Here is a 20,438-nt window from a genome sequence, read left to right on the forward strand (position 1 = left end):
GAGTAGTGGCCTGAGGGCACACAATGTGTTGTGAAAAGTGTTATGAAATTGTATGTAATATTTTAAATTGTATATTACTGCCTTAATGTTTCTGGACCCCAGGAAGAATAGCCTCTCCCTTGGCAGGAACTGATGGGGATCCTAAATAAATACAATAGAAATACAACAAAATGGAATAAGAGGTTTGAATACTTTCTGAAGGCACTGTGCATCAATGATTCTCCATGTGACAGGGTAGGTCTACTACATGTTTGAAGATTTATGTATTGGTAATTATTAAATTAAAAGGACATTCAAAAGGGGAAAGTAAAATTTCAACTTCAACCGGAAAAAATGGTTCTTGCAATCTACCAAATACATTTTTTCTTCTCCAACGGGGTGGGTGGGGGTGTGTGGTAGGCTTGAAAACACAATCCAAGGCAAAACAGTGACTAGGGTCTGGTTTAAGGTATGGACTCTTGGCATAATGGAACTACGTCACTACTTTATCCGCTTATATAAAATACAAAAAAGTAGCTAGAGATCACAGAAGTTATTTTTAATCAGTGCATTTAGCAAGTGGCTAGTTTGCATAAACTACCTTCAATAAAACCCCTGCAAAAGTTTGGCCTACAAACATTAGTTTAGAATCGCAACGTTCTGGCATGTCTGCCTCATTGTTTGTTGGGAGTCCCTGGAAAATATTTATTTTACCTTACACTACATTATCAAAAGTATGTGGACACATGCTCATCATTCCAAAATCATGGGCATTAATATGGAGTTGGTCCCCCCCTTTGCTGCTATAACAGCCTACTCTCTTCTGGAAAGGTTTCCTTGGAACATTACTGCGGGTGGGGACTTGCTTCCATTCAGCCACAATAGCATAGTGAGGTCCGGCACTGATGTTGGGCGTTTAGGCCTGGCTCGCAGTTGGCGTTCCAATTCATCCCAAAGGTGTTCGATGGGGTTGAGGTCAGGCCTCTGTGCAGGCCAGTAAAGTTCTTTCACACTGATCGACAAACTATTTCTGAATGGACCTCGCTTTGTGCACGGGGGAATTGTCATGCTGTTGCCACGAAGTTGGAAGTCCAGAATCATCTAGAATGTCATTGTATGCCTTAACATTAAGATTTCCCTTCACTGGAACTAAGGGGCCTAGTCGAAACCATGAAAAACAGCCCAACCATTATTTTTCCTCTACCAAACTTTACGGTTGGCACTATGCATTGGGGCAGGTAGCATTCTCCTGGCATTCGCCAAACCCAGATTCTTCCGTTGGACTGCCAGATGGTGAAGCATGATTCATCATTCCAGAGAACGCATTTCCACTACTCCAGAGTCCAATGACGGCGAGCTTTACACCACTCCAGCCAACGCTTGGCATTGCGCATGGTGATCTTAGGCTTGTGAGCGGTTGCTCGGCCATGGAAACTCATTTCATTAAGCTCCCGCCGAACAGTTCTTGCGCTGATGTTGCTTCCAGGGGTAGTTTGGAACTATGTGTTGCAACCGAGGACAGACTAATTTTACAAGCTACGCCCTTCAGCACTCAGCGGTCCCGTTCTATGAGCTTGTCTGGCCTACCACTTTGCGGCTGAGCCGTTGTTGCTCCTAGACGTTTCCACTTCACAATAACAGCACTTACAATTGACTGGGGTAGCTCTAGCAGGGCAGGAATTTGACAAACTGAATTGTTGGAAAGGTGGCATCCTATGACAGTGCCACATTGAAAGTCACTTAGCATTTCAGTAAGGTCATTCTATTGTCAATGTTTGTCTATGGAGATTGCATGGCTGTGTACTCGATTGTATATACCCATCAGTAACATATGGGTCTGAAATAGCCAAATCCACTCATTTGAATCGGTGTCCACATACTGCTGGAAATATAGTGTAGGTAGTGACAGTTCCTCTATGCTAAAAGAGTCCATCATTGGGGGCGTTCCTGTGCCCAGGCGTTGATGGCATTTAAAGTATCAGCTAACCACATATGTCATAGCAATCTGTCAGTTAATGACATAGTTGATGACAGGGCACGCAACCACTGATTGATACGTGCAATGTCTGACCAGGGGAACACGAGCATTGAAACCAGACCCTAGTCATGTTCCCCTGCTCAGACATTGCATGCATCAACCATTGGTTGCATGGCACGTCCTCGACTATGTCGTCAGGGACCAGATTGCTATCTATAGATATCTATAACGATCTGGCCTGCATCAGCAAAGGAACGCACCCACTGGTTTGCCTAGAGTCAGGTTTGAGACTAGATCTGTGGTGGGGGCTACACAAATCTACACCATAACCTTTCATGGGCACTAAATATAAAAGTACCTACTGTGTCTACAACACCAATATACAAATATTTGTTCTCATCCTCTGCCACATACTGACAGAAATGCCTCCCTTCGGTCAACAAACTCATCAAGGTATGGTCAGAAATTATATATTTATATTTTTAAGTGAGTTCATAACCTTCATTTTCACATGGGCCAATGACAGCCAGTACTGAATACCTACAATTAGCAGTTGCCAGAGGCTTCTAACCTTCCTCAGTAGTCAAGTCCAGACTTCCACTTGTGAATTACTGCAGTCTTATCCCAGTAGTATTCACACACTTCATTACTATAACCTCTCTGAACATAAATTCTTGTTCCCTTGCAACACCTCTTATGAGTTGTTGATCAACAAAGTAAAACCTGATTTAATACATAATTTCATGTTTAAACTTGGGTCTCTAGGGATAACTTCTCTGCTTAATGTGGATTAATGAATTAGCCATGCAAATGATATGTGCATTCTACAAGTGCTTTCTTTGTGGAATTTCATGTCTGTGAAGCTGCGACTAATTTTAAAGTAATAATTTGGAGGTTATTTAAAGAGCAAGTGATGCCTGCTTTTTTGATTACAATAAGTTGCTTATGGTATTCTTTTTACTCTCCTTTTTGTACTACAGATAGACTTAAGAAAAAAACTAAAACCTGTCTCGCAAACTACAGATCTTTCAAGTCCACCACTTCAGATCTCGAGACAATAATGTTTCCTTTAATTGTTTCAAGAGCCATTCCACCACTTATCCTTCAGAAAGACCAGAGCGGAAAGCCAGTGAAATTCACCAGCTTTCAAAACCTCTGCAACAACAGACCTCATGTAGAAAACTTTCCAACTCAAAGTTGAAAAAGATGAATGGTCAGTATTCTTCCGACTCCTGCACCATTTGATTCCGGTTGAGACGTTCAACAAGACCATTCTTGGTCTGCCCAAAACCTCTCGCCTCTCGCTCAAACATGTTCAAATGCAGAGCATGAGCACGGATCAACTTTGAGGTTAGAAATTTTCCCAAATCGACTGACTGCTTCAAGAGTTTCGTCCCCTTTTTCCCCTCTAGCTGGCAGGAGACGGTTTTGTAGAGTGAGGTTGGAGGGTTGTGTGAGAACTCTTCTCAGTCTCTCTGCTCCGAGAACAATGTCCTCAGCCAACTAACTTGTGGTCCCTGGGGGAGAAGAGGTGGTAGGGATGTGACTCCTGTGACCCCATTGAGGATCTATGACCTTTCACCCCTCGACTCATCATCAAAGGGCTTGTCGCTCCGACGCTGCTACCCCAACGTATGCTGCTTCTCCTCTGTGTGCGAGCAGCGCCTTCTCTCTCCCTCCTCCTCGCTCTTGTCTTGTCCAGCTCTACCCCCATTTTGCTCTCACTCTTGTGATTGGTTGGTTTCTCTCGGTCTCTCTCCTGTTGCTTTCACACAGTGGTGCTTCAGTTGTAGCAGTGGAAAACGGGTATCCATATGTTCTTTTTTTGATATTACCCAGATTAAAATGGCGACGAACTAAGCTCAGCACAGGCCTAGCTCCTTTTCCCACAACCTAAGAGTCAAATAAAACAAAGATTACTTTTATACCCTGACAAAGACGAGATATAAAACAGCTTCTGGTATCCTATTTACTCCACCTGATATTACTACAGCAACAGTTGGCTTAGCTCATAGAATATAGAGCAAAAAGTTACTTACACTCTAGTACTGGGACAGTCCAGTCACACCATGTTGATAAGCTCTTTCCCCTTGGTAGGTGGAGTCTTGGGAGAGGGCCACGTCAATCTGGGACTTGAACTCATCGCCAAGGTAGCTGTCCTGTAAGAAAAACAACAAAGGAGAAGCTTTTAGCCTGCCAGAGCAAGAACATCTGCTATGAGAAACAAATGTAAACGTTCTTCTGCTTTACCTGAGAGAGTTCAGGCTGGGAGAGGCCAGGCTGGCTCATCTGGGAAGGCTGGCTCATGGTGATGTAGCCTTGTGTGAGGGGTCCCTGGGAGAAGGGCTGGGAACCCAGGTCCTGGCTGGCCTGGCTGCCACTCATGAGGCCGTGCTGCCCGCTGCCCCCGCCGTGGTTCCCCATGCCACGGCTCCGCTGGCGCCCACCTCGCACCCCTCCGCCGCCCGCCCTACCCTTCATACCTCCACCACGGCCTGCTGGCGGGCAGTGGACCTGGCCCAGGTAGCCTGGCGGTGGCATGGGGGGCATGACCAGGTTGAAGGGAATGTTCATGGAGGCCATGGGGCCCGGACCAATCATGCCGATCTGGTCGTGGGTCTGGAAGTACATGTTGGATGAACGTCCTAGAAGAAAAGAAAACATATTGAACAACGGCAAAACAGGTAAAGAGACACAAGTTTACAGTTTGACATAGTCTCTCACCAGTGCTGCTACGGTCATACACAGATCCAGGAATAAGAGCCTCCCTTGCATCATACATGGCTGTGCTCATGAAACGGCCCCCCTGAAGAACCCACACATGAAACAAACATTTCAGTAAGTCTAACACACACACAGTAGCCTATGCACATATTTTTTAAATGGTCTACTGGCAAAGTAATATCATGAAAGTAAACACCACGCACTACATAAAGTTGTACATAATCCAACACACGTGGATTTAGGGGGAGGACGACTCACAGGGTTGATGGCGTTGACCAGTTTGCGGGGCTTGCTGAACTGCATGAGGCTCTCCCTCAGGTTGTTGAGGGGTCCCTCCACCAGAACCTTCTGCTCCTTATAGTAGTTGAGCAGGTGGTTCCACAGAGGCTGCTTGGACAGGGCCTTGGGGTTGCCCACGATGATAACCCCATACCTATACACACACACAAATAGGACATAGTTCCTTTCAAACACTTCCTTCACAGATATAGAAAATAATATTATGTAAATAATTTCTCTTTGCAGTGTGGTAATGACATTTTGCTCTGAGGATTTAGAAATTGTTGACATAATCCCAAATACAAATATTTAAAAAGTCTTGCAAAACTTGTTATCTGTTGACCATCAGGAGACAGAGAGAATGGTCCATGTGTTTTTTACCTGGCCCTGGTGAGAGCCACGTTGAGACGGCGTGGGTCGTTGAGGAAGCCAATGCCCTGGTGCTCGTTGGCTCTGACACAGGACAGGATGATGAAGTCCTTCTCTCTGCCCTGGAACGCATCAACGCTGGCTATCTCCACCTCCTGAAGACAGCCAAGAGACCGGAAAGCAATTAGATAAGCCAACATAGACGCACCATTCCACCATCCATTTGAATGTTTTAAGTGAAGGCCAAACTGGATGAATGAGCACATTACTAAACCAATGTAAACTGATTTATTTAGATTTATGCACTCCCATTTCAAGCTATAACTATATTTCAAACCTGCTACATTATAGTGAGAATATGACTGACAGACTGGAGTGCTGCAGCGGACAAGATTGGTCACATATTGTAGAGCCAAGCCTGTGTTTTGTACCTGGTAGAGCTTGGTGTGGAGGGAGCCACTGAACTGCATGTACTGCACCAGGTAGGACCTCTGGCCCTCGTAGGGGGTGATGATGCCTATCTGGTCAGGCTTGGCCCCGGCCTTAAGCAGCCTGGTGGTGATCTTCTCCACGTTGGAAGCCTCAGTTCTGTACAGCGGCAGAGAGTGAAGAAAACCTTATTCACAAAACATAGCCTTTTTATGACTGGAGTCATAAATGGTCAGTGTACGGAAGCACTGGAATGACAAATGCCTCAGTTTGTCAAATACCTGTTAAGATAGGAGGTTCCAGAGCTTGCAATTTCTTCCTGGCCCAGGGTCACGTAGAAGAACATGGGCTTGTCTGGTTGTGGCCACTGGAAGTCAAAGCCTTTCTTGATGCGGTCAGCTGTGTAAGTCAAATAAAAATGGGTCAAGAAAAGGAGTTAATAAAATGTACATTTAGGTGAATCCAGATTTAAGTGTAAATTAAGCCAATGTCGTGTATTACCTTTTTATATGGGTGTTTTACATCTGGTGCAAGCTGAGTAAATATGGCTGTTGTAAGGCAATTCACGATTGTTCTGTTTTCTTGTTCCTTTGAGACATGATCTAAACTACCCAACCAGTTTGTAGACAACAGGGAGCCCATTCCCCTCTTGCTGGACAAGCACATCAGGAGGACAAGCTAACCCTCACCTGTATTTACGAGAATTCTATAGACGGGATGGCTGACAACATCCAAAAACGATGCGCGTAGGCAGTGTTGCGATTTTGAACAGTTAGATAGCTTGCCATTTGAGAAATCATAGTTGGCCCGTGTCAGCTCGTTGTATCTTGTTATCGATACCATGTCTTGACTCATGTCATGTCTATGCTAGTATGGTTCACTAGTTAGCTAACCAGCAACTGTAACAATGTATTTGAGAGACAAGTGCTCATTGTGCAAATGCATTTACGTTTTCAATAAACATTTGGAGACTAAATATAGTTTACAACAGTCTATGCCAACCCAGTTTGTTCTGCGCCACGGTTTTGTTGCTAAACAACCAACCCGTGTACACACTGGCCCAGTTCCATTCCTCACAAACTTACCTGCAGTGACTCCGTTCTGCAGGGAGCCCTCGTAGAAGATGTTGGAGGGGAAAGCGCTGAGGGCCGGGTGCATACGGTACTGCACCTGCAGACGGATAGGCCTGATGCCCAGCACCACGAGACGCTCAAACAGGGACTGGGACAGGCCCGCCTTGGCAGCCTTCTTACACATCACTACTGGACCCAGCTGGCAGTGGTCTCCCACCAGGATCAGCTAGAGAGAAACAGAGAGAAATCATAGATTTAGTACAAATAGAAATGCTATTCCAATTCAAATCCATTGTTGTGTGGTGTAGGAACTAGTATTGGGCATAGCATTTGCATGTGTTTATTTCCTATATTGTAATTACTTTGCCACCATGACCTATTTATTGCCTTACCTCTCTTATCCTACCTCATTTGCACATGCTCAATATAGATTTTCCTACTGTATGTTTGTTTATTCCATGTGTAACTCTGTGTTGTATGTGTCCAACTGCTTTGCTTTATCTTGGCCAGGTCGCAGTTGCAAATGAGAACTTGTTCTCAACTAGCCTACCTGGTTAAATAAAGGTGAAATAAAAAAAATATCACAACTCAGAGAAAGTAGTGCCCATCTCAGTGTTAAATTCAACCAAGCACAAACATCTGGAGAAAGGTGATAAATGTAACTGCAGTTTTTCCTCAGCAACAACCTTTGAGAAACATTCTGTATAAGAAAGAGAGAGAAGTTGGGACCTGTCATGGAGCTAACTGACTAGACATAATTTATCGTAGAGATTGCCCTGAGACATACCTGCTTGGCCCCCAGTATGACAGGCACCATACACTCTGGCTCAGTGGCCTGGGTGCTCTCGTCAATGAGGATGGAGCGGAACTGCATCTTGGCCAGGCGGGGGTCTCCTGCCCCCACACAGGTACAGCAGATCACATCAGCATTCTGTGGAACAGAGATGGGAGACGTAGTCAGTGATAATCAACCGCAGGGAGTAGTGGAATTATGCCATTTTAGGACTTTAAGGGAGTGTGTGGAAAAGGAGCAGGTGTTACCATAAGTAGTTCCCTCTCTGCGGTGCGTTTCAGGGCTCTGTAGCGCTTCTCGTCTGAGGAGGACAGCTCCCCAGTCTCGTCCTTCAGCTGCTGGAGCTTCTGAAGCTCTGGTATACTGCATACAGATACAACAAAAATACAAACTGAGAAACCAGTACTCTTTAGTGTGGAGAATCCCAGAGCTGACAAGGTTCTGTCGTTTTGCCCCTGAACAAGGCAGTTAACCCACTGTTCCTCGGTAGGCTGTCATTGTAAATAAGAATTTGTTCTTAACTGACTTGCCTAGTCAAATAAAATAAAATAAAAGTGGAATCGATCCTTTGTCTCGAGTTAGCAGGACACCTGATAAGATGAAGACACCATATTCCTCTCTCGATAGCAGTCCCAGGTTACCTGTCCATGTTGCGGATCTGGTTGTGCAGAGCCAGGAAGGACACAGGGGAGTCGATGGCCTCTCTGCTCTTGGCAGACAGCCTCACCACCTTCAGACCTGACATGTGGATCTTCTCAGTCAGCTGGTCCACCGCAATGTTACTGGGAGCACACACCAGCACAGGCCTGAGGACACACACAACTGGTGTTAGGGATGGACAAGAGCGCTTATAAAACCTTTAGGTTGGTCAATTTAGAAAAAATATATATTTTGCAATGATGATCTCTGCCAAGACTAGATAGACTATAAGAGTAGTTACTCTTATAGTGAAAGTTATTTACTTATAAGTACTGTATATGGTTAAGTACTGTATATATTAAGTGAACACATCTTACCCGTTGCCCTGTCTGGCCAGGTGGTACACTACAGTGGCAGAGGTGACAGTTTTCCCCGTGCCAGGGGGCCCCTGGATGAGACTGAGAGGACGCTGCAGCACAGTCTTCACAGCATATACCTATGTGATGACATTTTAAAATGCCAAACTGTCAGCAAATATCGTTTTAGAAGGGATAACTCAAATCTACTCATAACTTCTGCATATCGTAACACCCACCTGTGAGTGGTTGAGGTCAGGCAGGCCCTGGGCGGTGAAGCGTTTGGGCAGCTGACACTTGATGACCACATCCTCCACCTCGTGACCCAGCAGCTTGTGGTAGATGTACCCGGACACAGAGGTCTCGTCCACGGCAAAGGTCTTCAGGGCACTTTGCATCCTGGAGGAAAGTTTGAAACAGTGTGTAATATTAAGTCCATTGCCAAAAGCAAGCCTAGCTCAATCCATTTGTTGCGTTTCATATGGATTGGTGTCAGGAGGTTCCTACCGGTCAAAGGAGGTGGATTTCCACACAAAATCAACCTGGAAGTTGTGTGGTACTTCCACGGGGGCCCCAGCACTGCTCCTCAGCTCGATGGCTATCTCATCGCCATAGTCTATTGTCACAGGATTAAGGACTACACGCTACATAACACCTATTCCTTCCAGAGACTAATGCTATCAATGTGGTCAGAGAGACAATCATTCCCAAACTAATTTTTGAATTTGAATCAAATGAGTAACGAAGAGTCAAAGGTTACATAAGAGCATAATGATTTTTAACAAAGGATACTGTCTGGGACTTTGATGACATGTCCAATGCCTTTCCAGAGTGGGGCAAGGTCTCCCTTGTACCTCAGGCAAATCTCATCTCCCTGCATCAGGCGCATGTCTTCAGAAATACAGTGAATAGTAGAAAAAGGACAGCAAGGACAAGGGAATTGGCTGATGAAAAGCACAATTTAGAATCCATAGACTTTAGGACATTAGTCATACAAACATAGAATCGTAAACACACACACACACATGCATACAGACTCAAGACTAGAAGACACTCCGGCATGCTCATCAGTGAGAACGTGAGGGAGGTCGTGGCCGGAATGGAATGGAGATGGAACACTCGTGAACACTGACGTTGATGAACAAAAAATGAATTACCACCTGAGTCCGTCTTGGGAAGGCTGAAATAAGCAATCCGCTTTTTATTGAGTCCCAAGTCCCACCTGACAGTAATATTGTCTTGGGTCTGGGAAACAAACAGACGAGATGGCAATTAATTAACCATCTAAAACCAAACGGTCTTTACCGTGACATCCAAAAGCAGGAGGAGCTAGCCTGAAAACTCCAGCAGAAATCAGTAGAACTTACCTGGGACTCTTTGAGTTTCTTATCGTAGTCAGCCTCCAGTTTGACCAGGGGGCCAAAGATGTTCTGGTACTGGTAGGCATCCTCGTAGCGCAGCAACACGTGCTGAGGCTCCTCGTCCACGCCGGGCTTCTCCAGGTCCTCCAGAGTGGCTGTGGGGTTTTCCTGAAGACACCCAGTCAAACAACAGCCACAGATAAAGAGCGCTGCTTACTTTATTTGAGAAATAAAATTCATAAGAGAAGCCAGTAGCTCTCCATGACCAAAGTAAAAGGCCACTGGCCTACAGTAAACCACTGGGTTAACTCTCGCTAAATTTACATTTATGTAATTTAGCTGACGCTCTTATCCAGAGCAACTTACATTAGTGAGTGCATATATTTTCATATTTTTCGGTACTGGTCCCCCATGGGAATCGAACCTACAGCCATGGCGTTGCTAGCACCATGCTCTATCAACTGAGCCACACAGGACCATAAGGTAGTTTATGAACCTTCCAGAGCTCCTCAAGCTTGTTTATCTGCTGGGCAGTGATCTGGCGGGCCCGCAGCTGCTCCTGCTCAGAGGGGATCTTAACCAGCCAGGACAGGAAGCAGCGGTCCTGGATCAGCGGCTGCCACTGGGAGCTGTCCCAGTTGATGTCTTTCAGACTGCTCTGACTGGCACATGGCTGCCTGTATTACCAAAACCAAACAATACGTCCATCAATGCACTCCACTACTAAATCACTTTGATTCAGTGATAAGAGCTATTGGATTATGGATTCAAAAAGGGCCAAGAACATTTAGAAAAATAGGAAATCTGATCATTGTGAAACAGAATGGTGCAAAAAATGGTTAGTAAACACCATAGACCGGCTTTACCTGCAAAGCAGTACCACCACAGAGTCTGCCTTGGCAGGGATGAACCCCAGGAGGAAGACGTTGCGACAGCCACAGTTGTAGCACTCCAGCACCGTCTCCCCCAAAGGACCATCCTTGTGCAGAGTCACCTCCTTGGACTTGGCTCTGACCAGGTGGTTCACAATGTGGCTGAGAGAGGAAAATATGAACAGATTTAGCAACATTTCTGATAGACATTTATAAAATGTCCTTTGGGACTCATGTGCCTCACATTCTACTTTGTGTGTATAGTCTTCCACATAGACGCCAACTACATTTAGATAAGTTGGTTGTTCTTTGGAGCTTACCTGCCAGATGTATTGCCACGTCCATTGCAAAACCACTTCTTGCTGGTGTTGCAATACACCACACAAGCAGGATCGTGAATGCCACAGTAACTTGAGAAAGCAAAACAAGGATAATGTCACAACCGTAAAAACTTTACAGGGAGTAAAACAAATATTTATTATGAACTCTGCAAGACAGCACCAAAAGATCAATCAAAAGATATTACTGAACATTACCTGCATGCATGGACTGGGAGGTCTTTAGTATAATAGCTGTCTTCCTCGTCTTCTTCAAAGTTCAACTCTGCAAGAAGTTGACTTGCTTTCACAACAGGGTCATCCCCATTCTGCTGTACTCCATCAGGCCCATTCACCTGGAGAAAACATGGACATTTCATTTCAATAGCGGCTGGCAAAATAATGTAAATAACCTGGAATTGGACACCACCACAGATAACGTTTTAACTACAAGTGCAACAGACAGTTAGTAAACTAACGTTAACGTTAGTTAGCTATTAAATGCACTTGTAGCAAGCTCACAGCAGTTAGCTAGCATGCCTGCTATGTAACGCGGGCAGATAATGAATTTAGGAATGCTACACTCAGTGCCATGGCGTTATCAAGACAGGCTGCTTGACAATCTTGGTGTCCATCCCACAACGCGTATAAGCAAATTAGCTAATACTAGCATGTTAAATTATATGTAAACATGCTGGCTAAGTTAACTGGTTAGCCAGCTACGTGGCCTCTGAGACAGATGCATGTGTTTTCTTTGTAACTATACAGCTAGCTACCAGCGTGCTAGCTGTGCTAATATAGTTAGCACACTGGCTAGCTATCTCCAAGGTTCCGTATGTACCCTTTAGCTTGTTAGCGAGTTTTTATTTGCTAGTTTGAAACCATACAGGCAACAAAAATTACACGAACCTGATTTTCCAACTGACTCTGCGTTTGGCCTGTTTGAGTCTGGCTCGGCAGGGTAAAATCCGTGAACTCATACTCCGAGCCCTGGGTATCTGCTCCAAGCAACTCCGCTTCCTCAGTGTCCAGGAACGTGAGAGTCTGCGAGCTCGGCCCGTACGCCTCAACACTCATTTTCTCCACCAACAGTGATATTTCAGAATGATATTTTAAATTCAATCGCTAACTAAACAAAGTGTAGATATCCCTGCCAAAATTAAACTTAAACAAATATCGAAATACCTAAGCACATGAATAAACTGAGAACACACCGTCTCGTGAGCCTCAACTCCCACTCGAAGTAATGACGTAACACCTTGCACACAGCACAAAATGCAAAGAGCACATCAAAGGTCGTCAAATTTGACAAAAGCTAGATCCCTTCTAGCCATAACCACATTCAAAGTGTCCATGGCATAACGTTTACACAAAAGGGGAATATTTTTCACAATCCTTGATTAGGCCTAGTCAGAATGTGTTTATCATGTACAGTAATTTAGAAGATGTTGTTATCCAGAGCAATTTACAGGAGCAGTTACTGTAGGGTTGAATGCCTTGCTCAAGGGGCACACTGAGATTGTTTTAACCTAGTCGGCTGAGGGAATCAAACCAGCAACCTTTTGGTTAATAACACAACAGTCTTAACCGCTTACCCTTTCCTGGTAATATTATGTAGGTAACATGACATTCAAATGATTTCCAATTGCAATAGATGTACATGATGAATTCATAGGAAGAAGAGCACATACTACTTACTACAGGTTTACCAATAGTTATTTTACTTGGTATGGCTTAAGCTTATTGGCTTAAATTTTTCTTTAAGTGGTTTAATCACAGCATTAGACGATATTCTGAAGTAGAGAATACAGATACCAAAGACAAAATAAAAATGTCCATATCATTATTCATCACATTACAAATATTGATTGTATATGCAATAAATTACCTGAGATAATAACACATGGTTGAAGTACATTAATCAAAAAAACATGTTTGTGTCCTTATATTGTACAGTATACAATATAAGGATATTGTACAATTTCACAACAAATATTAAACACATGATGAGGGGGGCTAGAGATGGTAAAATAAATGGCACGCTACGTTGACCATTATGTCAAAGCGAGAGTGATTTGTGAGGGGAATAAGGAACTAAAAAGGGAACTATTTAAAATAGTGAGAAAGAAGCAGGCAGTCAGTCAGTCAGTCATACAGCTGTCAGGACGATGTGGCTTAAAAGCACTGAATATCCAAAGATGGCTGCATTCCAAACACTTAAAAGACACACCCTCTCCCCTCAAACTTCTGATGACGTACCATGACGTCTGACGAGTTTACACTTGTAGGGCAAGGGAGGAAGGAATTTTAAATGGACTGCCCTTGCCCGGAAATTCGTCACTCGTTCGTACCGCGAATATTGTGTTTTTAGCCCCCGGTAGCTTGTGGGTGCTTTATATGCGCTACAGTCAATTATGGTTGCATGTCTACTTATATTAACTATATAGTTATTAATATACGCTTACTGTATGATAGCGATCAAATTAATTAGCTAACTAACGTTAGCCTGCCTAGCTGGAACTTCTGAAGAAGGAACATGTTTTATTTATACAATTTCCAAAAAGCTATCCAAACAAAAACATAATTACTTTTACGTGACGCGAATTGAATTATGGGGCGTTTCAAGCCCCGAAGTGAACATAATTGTACACTCGCAAAATCTTATCAAAAACGAGGGCTGAGGGATTTACGTTGCGAACTTCCCTTGCTTTGGCTAATCATTTCGACCGACGACCAAGATGGCCGCAGGGATTACTCCAAGGGCATTGCATAAAGTGAGGATAGTGGACTAGGGTGTGTCTTTTATGAGTTTAAAACGTAGCCAATGGTTCTCTCATCTACAGCATCATTTATTGGACCATTACAGTGTGTCGTCTTGTGTTGCTGCTATGCTATATGTTGTTGTTTTAGGCCTCTCTTTATGTAGTGTTGTCTCTCTTGTCGTGATGTGTGTTTTGTCCTATATTTTATTTTTAATCCCATCCCCATCTCCGCAGGAGGTCATTTGGTAGGCTGTCATTGTAAATAAGAATTTGTTCTTAACTGACTTTCCTTGTTAAATAAAGATTAAATATAACTTTAAAAAACAGTTTCTTTGTGAAATACAGTCAAATAACAATACCCAGAGCCATTGATATAATATACGTGTATGCCAGAGGAGGCTGGTGTGAGGAGCCATAGGAGGATGGGCTCATTGTAGTGGCTGGAATGGAATGAGTCAAACACACTGTTTCCAAGTGTTTGACATGCTTGGTACCATTCCAACCATTAAAATGAGCCTGTCCTCCTATATACTCCTCCCACCAGCCTACCCGGATGGATACATCCATTGCTCTGCCTATTCTCATTCATATACTCTCCCTTTCTCTAGTTCAGGGGGAGTGCTGATAGCCCTCTCTTTAGCTACTGCTTAGTGGGGTATCAGTTGTATCTGTCCTTAAAGTTAGAATCCTTAGATGCTACATCAATTTTTGGACTTGTGCTATATAACCATTGATTCTTGATGAATAAAACATATGAATGCCTCATGAGCTTAGTTCAAATTTCATACCCCATCAGAACCCATAATATAAGCTTGTTGTACTCCAATGTTTGTAAATGTAAACAAACACTGTATATCCTCAAAACATGGTTAAAACTATCATTTTGAAATCATGGATGGTCAGTCCGTGAATATAGCTCTGCCTATGAATTTGAGAGTGGTTACATTTCTTCAGGCCCATCCCTCAGGTTTTTACCAAAACAGAGGCAGGGTCACCACTTTGTTATTGTTTCAATTAAGGATTCCAGCTTTAAGTGCTTTATCTGTCCATTGGGGACAGGAGCAGTGAGTTGAGGACAGAGGTCACCGGAAGTAATTCTTTAGTGAGCATGCTGATGGTGCTGGTGGCTGCAGTGGTGGTGGTCATGGTCATCATCCTCAGATTGACCCACAAGCTCCAGCATCTCCCCTACTACGGCCTGCAAGGCTCTGCCTAGGTCCTGGGCACTGTAGGGCTTCTCTAGTGGAGGAACGTGCACAAACGCTGACCTGCCCTTCCCCAGGTACAGCGACGTGTAGTAGGTGTAGTCACACAGGTATCTGACCGGATCAAAGGTTAAGTTAGGGTAAAGAGACAACAGAAGACATTAGCTTTTATCAGAATCAATGGATTTGCCATTTAGGTAAATGAGATTTCTGAAGTGGCAACTTCAGATTACAAAAGGGACAGACCACCCACATTTTTATTTAACATCTTATCACTACCTAGAAAATATGCTACAATTAAAGATCATAGATAGGATACATTTGTAATTTGTGTGAACATTCCCTTTAATGTAGTTTCATTGAAAAAAAGTATGAGATCATAAATAGTGGCATGTGACTGGTTGAATGAGAGTAGAGTCGAGCACAGCACTCACCGGCCTGCATCCTTTGATACTGACACTGCCACGCCAAGCCTTGAGGAGTTGACCCTCTTGCAGACTAGGTCCATGTCTATGACTGAATCGATGCAGTCAGGACCACCGTCCATGCAACACTGAGAGTCTGGACAGAAGCTGCAGTTGTCCACCCGCTTGTAGCCGTGGTTGTGGCCACATTTCTCCAGGGTGACTGTGGTGGCTATCCCAGAGACCCCGACATGGACCACCAACTGTTGACCCACGGAGAAGAGAATGTGTGTTAAATGTAGCCACTGTTATACCAATAGAGACTCTACATCATATTTCAAACTGTAGCCTAAATGTCATACAGTAAGGGTGCACCTGTCGAACACTATTACTAATGCCTTTTATGCAGTAAAAAAAGATCTTGTGAGGAACAACACTTGACATTTGCTGTGACTCCCTGTGGCTACCTGTGGCTGATGCTGTTTCCATAGAGATGGCAGTAGACTCTGAACTGCCTGGTACTCTACTGGCACCTCACACACATATAGGTCCACACTCTGACCCAAGCCCAACCGCTCCAGTTCCTGTACACAGAGGAAACAGGAAGTGTGTAAGGAACCACAGACCCTATTTAATTAGATAAAGCTTTATTTTTCCTTTTGAGGCATTTGTTGTGCCTCAAGGTTGTAAAAATCAGTTGCCTTTACACCTGTTGTGATAACACTAATTACTATAGTAACAACATTGCATTCATACATTGTTAAATAGTGAAAAGTGATTACTTATTCATTATTAAGTCATTAAGCATTTGCTGTTACGACAGAAGTGCTAAAGCAGATCATTCCTTTTTCCACTTGTGTATTAACATGACACTTCCATTAGTTCCTACTATGCAATGAAGTAATTATTCTTAAATGTCATGTAATGTGATACAATTTTGTGTTACTACTCATGTGGAAATCAAAGTAAGGTGTTGCCAATAAGAATAGACCTCTTAATAATGCACCATACAAAACACGCAACAAACTCACTTACCTGCACTGCCACCCAGCTAGCATTCACGGTGTGATCGCCAAAAGGTTCAAACCCTAAAAAAAATATAGATGATATCGATAGCCTTTTAAGTCCTCGCCTAGTAACACCAGTATACACCAATGCCACATTACATTTTTATAGCTGCTTATCACTCTACCCCTATCTAAATGAAAGTCACAATAATCTTAGTTCGAAAGTCTAACGGACATCTCAAGTTAAATATTATCTATTACAGCAGCTGACATGTATAATCAATTGTAACACAATATATGCAAATGAGTGCATGGGTTTTATAGATGAGATGACACTATACTACAATTTCCATTTAAGTTATATCGGGGGAGAAGAGTAGGTTAAAAATATGCTTCTTGTCAGCACGAATTTAGCCAGCATCATTCTCAATAGTATCACAATAATATCACGACAAGGCAAACATGTACCCATAAATGGCTAAATGGCTACACCGATCCATAAATGGCTACATTATCGCCTCTGACTTGATCTGTCTGTAATAGGTTGGTCTGCCTCAACATTACAATTCGTACATTTCAACCTGACAGACAGGCTTTGTGAATGTAAGATGAAGATGCACAGTACTGTACAGTAGACGGTCAGTAGTTGTATAGTAGTTGAGGAACAATGTCGTTTTCAAGATGACACAATATACAAGTAATTCCAATCTTTAATAGTTAGGCAACTAATTTTAATCAAAAGTTTAGAGAACTAACAGCGAACTAAGACAGTATAGGCTACATAAATCACTTACCTGTCACTATTACCGTCCTTTTAGTCGCCATTATTTGTGAGTTATAGTGAATTCTGCAAAAATGTAATCTACTCTTTTTCAACCCTGATGAGTTGAGAATTCCTCCTTGATTCTCTTCCGCTATCTATTCATTATTCTTTCAAGAGCTCGAGTGAGCGTTCTCGGTTTCTTCCAGTCCTTCTACGCTGTTGACAACACTACTCTATACCTCAACATCCAGCCACCTATCGCCACCTACTGCAATGGTATTCATGCTCAGCGCATGAGCTCATTTATTTGACAAATTTGGCTTAACCTTTTGTTGAAATTACATAATACAACCGATGTGAAATGTCTAGCTAGTTAGCGGTGTACGTTAGTAGCGTTTAATCGGCGACGTCACTAGCTCTGAGACTGAAGTAGTTGTTTTCCTTAAGTCCGTACGGGCCGTGGCTTTTGTGGAGCGAGAGGTAGCTATGCTTCGTGGGTGACCGATATTTGTGTGTTTCGAGGGTTCCTGGTTCGAGGTCAGGTTGAGGAATGGAAGCAAATATTTATATTGATGCTGTTGATTAGGATAAATTAATTGGGCTCTGCCAAAGATGATCTATTATATTGACAAGATAGCCCAGTGACCACTCTAACAATGGAAATACATGTCCTCAATAGTCCACAGTACGAGTCATAATACCCATGAAACCTAGCGGTCAAAAGGAAATGGTTCCAATAATTTGTCCACCATTCATTTTACCCCATAGGGGATTTTAGAAGCACTTAAAATAAGGGCTGCGTTTCGTGTAGGCTTTCCCCGGAGTGACATTTTGATAACCATGTACAGTTCTCTAGGACAAGGTGACTTTTATCAATATATTCGTCTGTATTTACCCCACCATAATGAAATGCTAATTAGCTGCAAATGTGGCTATCATAAAGAACTACAAATGCCATGATGATCTGGACGAGACTGCCGAATCTAGGCAAAAGTAAGAATCTCTGGATTAACTAACTAATGTTAGCTAAATGTAGTAATTAATAAATTGGCTACATTTCTTTAAATGCACAATTCTGTCTAGTACAAGTTTTAAATTGACACAATAACTGTTAGCGAAGGTATCAGCGAGAGATGACATGCAGGAGCTTGCAGGGATTTGTAGTTTTGCATGATGTGTACTTTGGTGCTAATTAGCATTTTTGAATCTGAGAGTAAATAGAGCTGAATATATTAATAAAAGTAACCTTTTCCAAGAGAGATTTATATCGTTATCAAAATGTCACGCCAGGGTAAGCCTACACGAAACGGAGCCCTTATTTTAAGTGTTTCTAAAATCCCCTTTGGGAAAAATGAAAAACTCTTCCACTGTAGGGCTCTATGATTTAAAGGCAGGCGAGATCAAGTGGGACCATTCTAACCAATGAGAGGGCAGATACGCATGTGAACAACAGGCACAACTAAGTAATTTTTCTCAAAGTTGCCACAATGCCACATGCATCCACTTATATCAGTACATTTGTAACATCCTAAACATTACTAAACATATTTTATTTTGTTTCTTTACCCCCTTTTTCTCCCCAATTGAGATCCTGTCTCATCGCTGCAACTCCCCAATGGGTTCATGTGTCCTTCAAAACACACTCCTTAACACCTGCCCGCTTAACCCGAAAGCCAGCCTCACCAATGTGTCGAAAGGAAACACTGTTCAACTGACAACCAAAGTTAGCCTGCCGGCGCCCAGCCCACCACAAAAGTGTGATGAGCCAAATAAAGCCTCCACGGCCAAACCCTCCCCTAACCCAAACGATGCTGGGCCAATTCTGTGCTGACACAACCCAGGGTAGAACCCGGGTCTATAGTGAGCACCACGATACAGTGACTTAGACCTCTGCGCCACTCAGGAGGCCCACATTTGCTGAACTTCTATTAGATCAAATAAGCCTCATGTAATTTGACACTCTCATAGACCTCTATACAAAAAATGGCTTATCTCATGAGGACAGATTTTGGGCGGAGTAAATCCTTTCTCTTCGCCTTTTCCTCTCTGGCTTCCCCAGCTGCTGGAATTGCTGCGGAGAAGGTGGAGGTCAAAGAGGGGTGAGTGTAACCGATGTGAAATGGCTAGCTAGTTAGCGGTGTCCAATAGTAGCATTCAATCGGTGTCTTCTCTATTGAGACCTTGAAGTACATATTGATACATTTTTAAATGCTTTCCAAAGCCATAAGATGGTACGTTTTAATAAATACATTTTGGTTTATTTGGCCTTTAATTTATTATGTTCAGACTCAGATTTATTTCCCCCATGCATTTATAATTGCTTTATTTGGTAACATTGACACTTTGCCTATAATAAAATCAAATGTTTTCCCAACTCGCAAAATTGGGACAGCTTCAGCAGAATTTAGCAATCCCAGCTGTAGAGGCCTTTAAAGTCATAGCACCTGTTGGGTATTCATTGTGTCAGCTATTGTACACTTTAGTACAAGCTATAAATGCTGTTACGTCTCACTTTAACTCTCATCTTAGCTTTATCACAATTCTGTAAAGCAAGAAATAAATCAGTAAATTGAATTTGAGTGGAAAATATATAATGAAAAACATTTGTATTATGTTGAAATACTCTTTAAAACCATCTGGGTTGGTGTTTATGTTTTCATAAAGGCACTCCCATTTTGATATCTGTTCACCACAACAACTTATGGTTTGTATTCAGTCCACACCCCTGTTTCAGGACATGACTCATACGTTCTAGCCACTGCCTTCTGAATGCCTGATTCTAAATGCCATGCTGAATATGGATGGAAAATAAAAGGCAGTTGTTTCTGTCAAAATAGGAAGCTTTTTGTTGGGGTTTGTTTTTAAGGTGCTGTGAAGGAAGGTGCAATCTATTCCAAAAAAGAGACATCAAAGGGAGATGACATCACTAATGGAACATCTTTCAATTGATGACATCCTAACCATATGTATCTTGAATTAATTCTATTCTACAAAATCAGATTTTCCCTGAACAAAGCATCAAAGGCTATTTAATACACCATATACAAAATGCTGGAAGATGTATATCTGAATATTGATGCCCACCTATAAACACACCACACACAGACACACACACACACATTGCGATC

The 20,438-nt window shown here is 42.9% G+C and overlaps 2 protein-coding genes across 3 annotated transcripts; both read right to left on the bottom strand.

Annotated features, from left to right (window-relative positions):
- Positions 1 to 1,657: 1,657 nt before the first annotated feature.
- On the bottom strand, positions 1,658 to 12,790 carry LOC124042005 (regulator of nonsense transcripts 1-like). Of its 2 annotated transcripts, none has more exons than XM_046360261.1 (23): positions 12,079 to 12,790; positions 11,389 to 11,525; positions 11,173 to 11,262; positions 10,847 to 11,014; positions 10,477 to 10,657; positions 9,987 to 10,148; positions 9,780 to 9,864; positions 9,412 to 9,510; positions 9,127 to 9,235; positions 8,859 to 9,018; positions 8,641 to 8,759; positions 8,266 to 8,430; positions 7,873 to 7,987; positions 7,619 to 7,762; positions 6,844 to 7,057; positions 6,040 to 6,157; positions 5,761 to 5,917; positions 5,342 to 5,484; positions 4,940 to 5,114; positions 4,682 to 4,763; positions 4,208 to 4,602; positions 3,997 to 4,116; positions 1,658 to 3,850 (listed from the first exon to the last, which is right to left on the bottom strand). In XM_046360261.1, the coding sequence occupies exons 1-22, from the start codon at positions 12,244 to 12,246 to the stop codon at positions 4,000 to 4,002; spliced, it is 3,303 nt and encodes a 1,100-aa protein (XP_046216217.1). In that variant the 5' UTR covers positions 12,247 to 12,790; the 3' UTR covers positions 1,658 to 3,850; positions 3,997 to 3,999. The 2 variants fall into 2 exon arrangements, with proteins under 2 accessions (XP_046216217.1, XP_046216216.1); XM_046360260.1 differs by having other exon boundaries at positions 9,777 to 9,864; positions 12,079 to 12,508.
- Positions 12,791 to 14,838: 2,048 nt separating this feature from the next.
- LOC124042006 (pyroglutamyl-peptidase 1-like) lies at positions 14,839 to 17,983 on the bottom strand. The gene is made up of 5 exons (XM_046360262.1): positions 17,342 to 17,983; positions 16,576 to 16,628; positions 16,008 to 16,124; positions 15,571 to 15,803; positions 14,839 to 15,250 (listed from the first exon to the last, which is right to left on the bottom strand). Exons 1-5 carry the CDS (start codon positions 17,370 to 17,372, stop codon positions 15,031 to 15,033), a joined length of 654 nt encoding a protein of 217 aa, XP_046216218.1. The 5' UTR covers positions 17,373 to 17,983; the 3' UTR covers positions 14,839 to 15,030.
- Positions 17,984 to 20,438: the final 2,455 nt, after the last annotated feature.

Source organism: Oncorhynchus gorbuscha, linkage group LG08 (assembly GCF_021184085.1).
Source record: "Oncorhynchus gorbuscha isolate QuinsamMale2020 ecotype Even-year linkage group LG08, OgorEven_v1.0, whole genome shotgun sequence".
Lineage (NCBI taxonomy): Eukaryota > Metazoa > Chordata > Actinopteri > Salmoniformes > Salmonidae > Oncorhynchus > Oncorhynchus gorbuscha.